Source organism: Balaenoptera musculus, chromosome 2 (genome assembly GCF_009873245.2).
Source record: "Balaenoptera musculus isolate JJ_BM4_2016_0621 chromosome 2, mBalMus1.pri.v3, whole genome shotgun sequence".
In the NCBI taxonomy this organism is placed as follows: Eukaryota; Metazoa; Chordata; class Mammalia; order Artiodactyla; family Balaenopteridae; genus Balaenoptera; species Balaenoptera musculus.
The window spans coordinates 59,532,168-59,541,071 of NC_045786.1; the positions used below are offsets into that span (position 1 = coordinate 59,532,168).

At 51.4% G+C, this 8,904-nt stretch overlaps 1 protein-coding gene across 1 annotated transcript; it reads right to left on the bottom strand.

The window, feature by feature from the left end:
• Positions 1-302: 302 nt before the first annotated feature.
• Positions 303-3,464, bottom strand: ODF3L1 (outer dense fiber of sperm tails 3 like 1). Its single transcript, XM_036845189.1, has 4 exons — positions 3,344-3,464; positions 2,410-2,520; positions 1,398-1,511; positions 303-784 (listed from the first exon to the last, which is right to left on the bottom strand). Exons 1-4 carry the CDS (start codon positions 3,462-3,464, stop codon positions 303-305), a joined length of 828 nt encoding a protein of 275 aa, XP_036701084.1.
• Between the last annotated feature and the right edge of the window lie 5,440 nt (positions 3,465-8,904).

Genomic DNA, 8,904 nt, shown 5'->3' on the forward strand with positions numbered 1-8,904 from the left:
CTCCCCGGAGTCTCTGCCCAGGGCTCGTTGGAGGACACCTGGTGAGCCACAACAGAACATCTCCCAGACAGGGACTCTTACTGCACCGCCAGTATCCCAAGCCCCTCATCAGGGCCCAAAGAAAGCCACTGTGAGTGTTTGCAAAATGAAGGAATAAATGAAAATATTTATCTAATGCCTTCTATGTGCTGGATACAGCAGGCATCAGCTCTGCTACTTAAAACCTTGGTAAGTTGCTCGATTTGGTACAGAAAAATAACTTCTGGGGATGGGGGGTGGGGGTGAGTGCACCAGGAGGGGCCTCAGTCGTGAATGTCGACAATCAGTGGGCACAGGTGGGGCGAGTGCTTGATGCCCATGGTGAAAGCGGGCGTGCGGGACTTATGCACCGTGACCTGCTGGACGTCATGGGAGCCGGGGCCGGGCCGAGGTGTGTGGTCCACCGGGTAGGCAAAGCGCCTGGCCATGCTGTACATGGGGCTGCGGTTCTGGTAGACAGACGGCTCAGGCCGGGCGTGCATGGCCGGTCCAGGGCCTCCTGCCACATCCTCCTTGTAGAACCAGTTCTTGTCCAAGGGGCTCAGGCTGTAGCAAGGAGCAGCTCTGTTGGCGGGCAGGTTGGGCCCCAGCAGGAGTGGCAACTGGTACTGGTTGGGGCCCGGGTTGGGGTCCATCACTCTGTATGGGCACCGGTAGCCAAAGGTGTACTTGGGAGCCCTGCGCTCCCCAGGCGGGTGGGTCTTCTCCAGGTGGTAATGGCAGGAGGCCAGGGTGGGGCTCAGGCCTGAAAGTGTATGAATGAAGGGGAGGGGTCTCAGGACAGGAGCCAGGCCACATCTCCTGGTGTCCAACTAACGGGTCTAGGGAGGGAGCTGAGGTCTTGGTTAGCCTGGTATGACTTCTCTATAACCACCTTAGCATCGGGCAGGAATATCACCACCCCTGCGTGGGACTATGGGATGGAGGTGGGGAGGGACTTCGGCCATCCTGATATCAGGATTGTGACACTGTTTTCATAATATAAAAACCCCAAGTGTCATCAGAACATCACCCTTGGGCTGTCATTGTCCCTGTGACAGCACCAAGAAAACATCCTGAAATCACTACAGTGAACTCATTAGCATGACAATATTACTGCCACGACATGAGCCCTGTGATATTTTTACCATAACATCACCCTGCAACATACATGCATAACATTGGCCTCAAGACATTAAGTACTGTGACACAGACACTGTGACATCAGTGTCTTGATATGACATTGCAGGGAGAGGCCAGAATCTGCAGACACACCTGGCGAAGGGAGTCATGACCCCTTTGCCCCTGCTCCTGTCCCAAGCATGGACCCCCATCCCCCAACCTCCCAACCCTGACCTCCCTCTCCCGGCCCGTCTTACGCAGGTTAGAGATGCGCTCCGCCATGGGAACCTGAGGGCAGCTGGACATTCCAAACCGAGTTATTTTAGGATCCAAGAAATAGCATGGCCCAGGGTTGCATATGTCCATGATCCCTGCAAGGCAGCCAAGGAAAGGCCCGGTCAGCCCCAGAGGCCCACCCGAGGGTGAGTCTGGCCTGCATCCAGGCAAGATACCCCTCCCCCAAAAAGGACCGAAGGCTCCCTTCCAGTTCCTCGGGCTCTTGAGTGTTTCGGGAGCCTTGATTTCCTCATCCATAAAATGGGGCTTTTAACACATGAACTTGTTCAGAGGAACAGATAAAATAACAGCTGCGCAGCAGTTTGGTCAGCCCCCACCCCGCCAGGGATTGGTGCCAAGGGGATAATAATAGGCATAGTGGCTACTGTTAGTATGAGGAAGGGACACAGCCCTGGAAAGGGGGTTCTCCTGCTGAGGAGGGTGTGTCGCCTCTGGGAGGGGCCGAGATCTCAGACCCCCAGATACACGCCCCTGCCCACCTTCTCCTCTCACTGGCCTTGGCTGTCATCCCCAGCTCTTCGAGGGCCCTCTGCTCCCCACCTTCCAGGGGGTTCTAAGCCACCTGGGAAGCTTTGAGGGCACCCCCCACCACCACTTTCCCTCCACTCACCAGCTATTCCTGCCCAGCTGCTATGGCAAGTGAACCCATGGCAGCCAGAGCGGAAGGGCCCCAGCCAAAGACCACACAGAAAGGCGACCCTGCCAGCTGGATGCAACAGGTCCCTTCGAAGCTCCCTCAGGAGGCCCAGTTGGGAAATGCCCAGAGTTGCCTTCAGAGGGATGGGTCACCTGGCACCCCTGCTGGCTTCCTTCTGGACCCAGCAGGCCACGTGGGTGTCCCACTCAGGACAGGCCTGGGTTCCCAGGGGACTCTGGCTACAGATAATGACTCCTCACCTCTCACCGCAGCCCCAAACATCCAACAATAATAATCCTACGCCCACGGGGATGATGGGTGTGGTGACCACTCACGCTTCTCCGAGTGCCGGGTGTGCAGGGTGTAGGCTGGCTCCTGGAACATGGAGACGTCGTGGTCTGTGTAGCCCGTGCAGGATGGCCGGAGGTATTTAGCAGGCCCCGGACCTGTGAGCACCGACAGGGTGGCCCTCAGCCTTGGCCCGCCAGATCAGAGGCAGGGGAAGCCCCAAATACAGTGTGCCTTAAGATCTCTGGGGTCTTTGCTCTCACTGATGTCACCCTGAGACAAAGACCACCATCGAGGTGCTTCCTTTGGGGAAACGCAGTGTTCCCAGATAAAATGTGATTTCCCTTGGACAGGCAATGCATAATCAGAAAAGTAATAGTTACAAGGAACTGAGACCTTATTCTGTGCCGAGTACTATGCTAAGCATTTTCTGTGGGTTATTTCAGTTAAGCCTCTCGACAATTCTGTAAGACAGATACCCTTGTTTTCCCCATCTTACAGATGAGAAAATTGAGGCTTAGAAGTATCAATTTACCCAAAGTCACACAAGCCATTATTGTGAAAATTCTGAGACACCAGCCAACAGAGCCTAAACGTTTAATCACATACTAAACCACCTCCCACATAGAGCAACAATCAGTAATTAACAATGTAGTAAGAATTAGTTTGTCTGCTTTCAGTTGAGAGTAAGATTCAAGGGAAGTGAAGAAGGCTAGAGCTGGGCTAAAGATGCCACAGAATCCCTAGCCTTTTTCCAAAACTGGCCTCACTTCAAACCCCTTCCACCCCCCTCTCCTCCCCCCTCTCCCCCCCAAAAAAATTCCCAGCAGCTAATACCGCCTGCAAAGTTTAGCTTGGAAGTGCTGATCTTCTGTGGCTTTGAGGCGAGTCTGAAAGGGCTTTGCAGGAGGCAGGACTGGAAGACTAGGACACCTTCGGCAGCTCTGCAAAGAGATGAATGAGCCCAAGCCCAGGTCTCACCTTTAATTGTTGCCAGGACAACAGGGCTCTGCTTTACCTCCTGCCCTGAGGGCACCTGCACCTTCCTCTCTGGCTGCTGCCCATAGAACACAGGGTTCCTGACCCCCTTGGGCAGTTTCATGTCTGGGGCCAAGCAGAGGGCAGTAGCAGCTGCTGAGAGACCCTAAGCAGCGGGCAAGGAGCTGGGCCTGGGTGCGGCCTGTTCCAGGGGCCCCTGCCCAAGCCCCTCTTTCCACTCTCTCTCCCTGATGCCAGAGGCTGTGTGGAGGCTGGGAAGCAAGACAGTCCTCCTGCTCGTGCAGCTGAGGCCACCTGGGGTACAGCCAGCTGCAGGGCTCAGCAGGCTGGAGCTGGGGATGACATCACTGCAGAACTTAGACTGTTTATTTCCTCCAGTTGCCGTGGTGCCTGAACCGTAATTCTACACTGGCAGCTCAGCTGTGGAACCCTGAGAACTCGGGCCCCCCTGTCCCTGCTCCCAACCTGGCTAAGTAGCCTGAGGGTCCCCAGAACCTTGGGGCAGGAAAGAAGAATGGAGAAGTGGAGTGACAGATCCAACTCTTCACTCCTGGTGGGTGCCCTGAGGTTTCTGAAAGAGTGGACGGGTCATGGGTGAAGGGTTCTTGCCACCTGCACAGCCCCCTGGGGTGGTCCTCTATTGCCTGTCCCTCCCACCTATCTCCCAGGTTCTGGACATGCCCTCACTTCTATCACAGTCTGTTTTTTCTTGGGAAAGTATCAAGCCAATTATTTCACACTAAGGTGTGACTGTCTGATAGCTTCCCAGACTCCTATCCCACAGTGTCTTTAGGGATCCACGTCTAGCTCAAGGAATACTTGCCTGCTGCTGGCATTTCAGGCAGGCAATGGGGAGCAAATAAAGGAGGAGGGAGGGTGGTGCTGAGGCCTCAAGAAGCTACTTCCTGTGCCTGTGGTCAAGAGCACCCCTTGTGGTGGCGGAAGTGTGAGAGAAAACATTGAGGGATAGGGAATATACCCAGCTACCATATGATTGATGGATGAGTCCCAAGCCTGAGGAAATGTTAGACACTCCTTCACCCCGAAAAATCCCAGAGGCTCAGGGGCCCTGGGGGCTGCTTGCACCTAGCAGTTCATAGCTCAGACTAAGGATTTGATCTAGAGGGGTTTCCATCTTGGGGAACAGATGACTGCTGGCTTCAGAGAGAGTGTCTGTCACAGCCCCGGTACACAGATAAGGAAGCTGAAGACCAGAAAGGGGCAAAGACTTGCCCAAAGTTTCCCATTACATTAGTAGCAGAGACAGAACCAGAACACAAACCCCAGAGCTCTCTTTAGATCATAGCCTCTGATCTAATGGAAACCAAACCATGCTCTGAACTCATTCCAACCAACAGGCACAATGAGGACTCAGAGCAGACCAGCCAGGTGTGCTGGGTGCCCAGAAAGCCCCGGTGGGGCTGAAAGGCTTGGAACAGAAGGCAGGGCTCCCCACCTCCACCAGCGGCAGCAGATCTTTCCTGTGCCTCTCTCATAACCCGCGGGGCAGCCAAGCCTCTGATTTCTGGAGAGGGAGGGCTGGGCAAGGCTGGGATTGGCCCAGCCTCAGATGGCCTCGGGCCACAGGCAGTGCCTCTTCCTCACCCCCATCATTGTCAGCTTTTCCTGGAGGAAGCTGCAGGCCTGCTGGGCCCAAGCCCTGATGGTCCCCTCATGCTGATAGGGGCCAGATGTGGGGCTGGGCTCTTCACCTTCCTGGGCTGGGGGGAAGGTGGTGATCTACAAGTATTTCAGACCCAGGGAGCCTTCCTGACACCCACACAAACACTGTTCCTGTCTGTCATCCTTGTGCCTGGCTCTCTTAGGGAAATTGAGCCACTCTACACCCCGGAATGTCACAAGCCACCCCACTTCTGCTCCAAAGGCTCCCTTCCCTCCAACTTTAACAGAGACTTAGCTCACCCCTGGAGACAGCCTTTGGCTAGCTTCAAAGCTGCTGCTCTGTCCCTCAGAGCCCAAGGTGGAGCAAGTCCTGGTTTCCTTGGTATCCACCCAGGCAGTGTCCCCTCCCTGACAAGAGCACATCTCCCCAAGACGCCAGCATCCAGGGTGCCCCGCTTCATCTCTCAGGGGTGCCATCTGTCTTGACGTGTTGACCTGGCGGCCCTGGCTCATGGTCTTCTTCCCCACTCCTCAACTCCTGCTATTACCCTGGTGACTTAGGCCTCCCCAGGGACCACCCACCATCCCTTGGCCTCCCAGCTCCCAGACCTCGTCATCTCCAAATGCCTCTGCTCCACTCCCTCTCAACCACCCTCCCCAGCACATCCTGGGCTTCTCCCCCTCCTCCCAGGAGCACCATTCCCTGTCCTTCCATTTCTGGCCCTGTACAGATTGCCTGCTATCACTGAGATCCCATCGGTGACCCTGCACCTCCTCCCCATCCTTCAGGCTGCCCTCCTTGTCCCACTTCTTTGCTGGTAAATCTCAGCCCTGAGTCACCGTGTCTGCCTTGCCCTCCTGTACCAGGCAGCTAAAAGCTGCTGCGGGTAGACCCATGGCCCCCAGACCCTGGACTTCTGTCCATGCCGCCCAGTTGCCCATCTCCGCGCCGGTCAGCTTGCTCTCTCCCTCTCGCCAGAGATCATTCAAACGTGGCTTATTCCCCTCTGTGTGCCTGGCCCTCCCTCCAGCCCCTGCTCTGCCTCCTGCTCACAGAGAGAACAGAGGACATCAGACTGGGCTTGGACTCAAACCCTCCGTACTACACTGTCAGAACCAGCAGTTTCCATCTGCTGTCACCTGCTCCCACTTCCCTCCTGGGGCTTAGGAGGACCCACCAAGACCTCCTCCCATCTCCTCTGTGTCTCAAGAACATTTCGCTGTCCATTGCCACCTTCTCCTTTCTTTAAAGGAGCCTCATCTGGCTCCTTCCTATCATGTTCTACATACTCTGCATCCCTTCCATCTATTAAGAACCATCTAACACAGGGAACTATATTCAATATCCTGTGATAAACCATAGTGGAAAGGAATATTTAAAAAAAGAATGTCTATATATGTATAACTGAGTCACTTTGCTGTACAGCAGAGATTGGTACAACATTGTAAATCAACTATACTTCAAGTTAATTTTTTTTTTAATTACTGCTATCGAAAAAAATAATTAAAATGTTTTTTAAATTTAAAAAATAAAAACCATCTTCCTGGCCACGCACACCTCTCCCCAGTCCACAGGCAAACTTCCCCAAAGAGGCATTTTTCCTACAGTCTCATTCTCGCCTCCCTTTCACATTCTGAATCCCTGCAGGCTGGCTTCAAGCCCATCGCTCCCCCTAAACTGTGACCTGCATGTGGAAGCTGCAGCCAATAGCCACCTCTCACTCTCACTGGACCAGCCTCCCAGCAGCACTGGGCCGCAATGACCGGCCACTGCCTCCTTCTTGCAGGACCTCTTCCTGGTTCCAAGATGTTCTGGTCTTCCTCCCATGTTCCCATTGCCCCTTCACAAGCTTTCTTCCTGGCTCTTCTTCCTCAGCCTGACCTTTCAGTGTTGGCATATGCTCATTAATTGCAAAGGGAAAAACAGTAACTTTACAGGGAGAATCTTGGCAGGCACCACCTCAACCAAGGGATGTAAGTTAACATTATTGGGACTTCCCTGATGGCACAGTGGTTAAGAATCTGCCTGCCAATGCAGGGGACACGGGTTCAAGCCCTGGTCCACGAAGATCCCACATGCCGTGGAGCAACCAAGCCCATGTGCCACAACTACTGAGCCTGCACTCTAGAGCCTGCGAGCCACAACTACTGAGCCCACGTGCCACAACTACTGAAGCCCGCGCACCTAGAGCCCGTGCTCCACAACAAGAGAAGCCACCACAATGAGAAGCCCGCACACCACAATGAAGAGTAGCCCCCACTCAATGCAACTAGAAAAAGCCCGCACACAGCAACAAAGACCCAACGCAGCCAAAAATTAATTAATTAATTAATTTTCAAAAAAGAGTTCTTTGTACATTAAAAAAAGAGAGTCACACTGGTTTAAAATAAAGAGAGAATAAAAAGAAAAAAAATCATCAACAATGGGACAGATAGATGCTGTGTACCTCCTGAGAGGATGCAATGAGAAGGACACAGGATCACTTCTGGGGCGTTCCCACCGAGGGTCCATAACCTGAATCTAATTGCAAAGAAACCAGATAAACTCAAATCAAGATTCATGTTCCAAAATAAAATAGGTCTGTACTTGCCAGAAATGGCAATATCATGAAAGATAAAGAAACACTGAAGAGCTTTTCCAGATTAATAGAAACTCAATGTACTTTCTATTCAAATGCAATGTAGGAGCCAGGAGTTTCTTTTTGCTCTCAAGGATATTACTGGGGAAATTGGCAAAACCAGAAAAAAGCCTGTAGCTAGTTAAAAGTATTGTACCAATGTTAGTTTCCTGATCTGGGTTCTGAAAGAGAAGGTCCTTGTTCTCAGGAAATACATATTGAAGTATTTAAGGATAAAGGAGCATTATATCTGCAACTTACTCTCAAAAAATTCTTACAGGCAAAAAATATGTATATACGTAGAAAAGAATTTAAAGGTGATAAAACATTACCATTTGGGAAATCTAGGTGAAGAGTATGTGAAAAATATTTGTAATGGCCTTGCTACTTTTCTCTAAGTCTGAAATTATGTTAAAATAAAAATTTTTTAAGAAAAATATGTTGGTATCTCAAAGTTCAGTCCTGCAGTCTTTTATTGATCACTCTCTCATATGTCACAGCAACAAAACATGTATGCAAATTTGTTTAAAATTTGTTTCCTATAACCATAAATAATAAATAATTATTCAATTTAAAAAAAAAAATGTTCAGTCCTGGGCCTTCCTCTCCCATTTCACCACCCTCCTCTCACTGGGAAGTCTCATCCCCTCTTGTTGCTTCAGTGTCATTATCTGTACCCCAGCAATTCCCGAATATATATGTCTCTGGCTCAGATCTTCTTAGGAGTTTAGACTCCCATATCCAACAGCCTGCACAGTGTCACTTGAGATTCTCACAAACATCTAAAAGTCAATAAGCCCAGAGCTTTTCTCTTGAGATGCTCCTTGTCCCCCATTTATATCAATGAATGATGTCACCACCTACCCAAGTGTCCAAGCCAGAAATTCTGGACACCTCCCTTGTCCTTACTCCCCACATCCAACAATCACCAAGTCATTTGGGGAGCCTGTGAGCTCCCAAAGGCAGGGCTCTGTCACTTACCCTTGTGTCTCCAGCCCCCAGCATAGTGCCCTGACATATGGTAAGTGCTTAAGAAAGGTTTGTGGAATGAATAAATGAATTGATCCATTGATTGATCAAGGAAACATCATTCCTCCTCATGGGAACAGAGTCTTACTTTCTGAACCCAGACACAGACCCAGTCTGGCTGACTGGACTGCAATTTACATTCATGGAGGTCTGTTTCAGTTATCTCTTGCTGTGTAACAAATTATCCTCAAAGCCTAAGAGCTTAAAATAGCAATACACATTTATTATCACACACAGTTTCAAGAGTTTAGGGGCTAGGAGTTTAGAAGTGGC

Bases quoted from the DNA above. Each gene is read 5' to 3' on its own strand.
- ODF3L1 (XM_036845189.1), bottom strand. From the start codon at position 3,464: ATGAAACTGCCCAAGGGGGTCAGGAACCCTGTGTTCTATGGGCAGCAG. The intron at 1,512-2,409 runs GTGAGTGGTCAC...GCTGCCTTGCAG, and splicing joins CACCCGGCACTCGGAGAAGC to GGATCATGGACATATGCAAC. The intron at 785-1,397 runs GTAAGACGGGCC...ATACACTTTCAG, and splicing joins GGAGCGCATCTCTAACCTGC to GCCTGAGCCCCACCCTGGCC.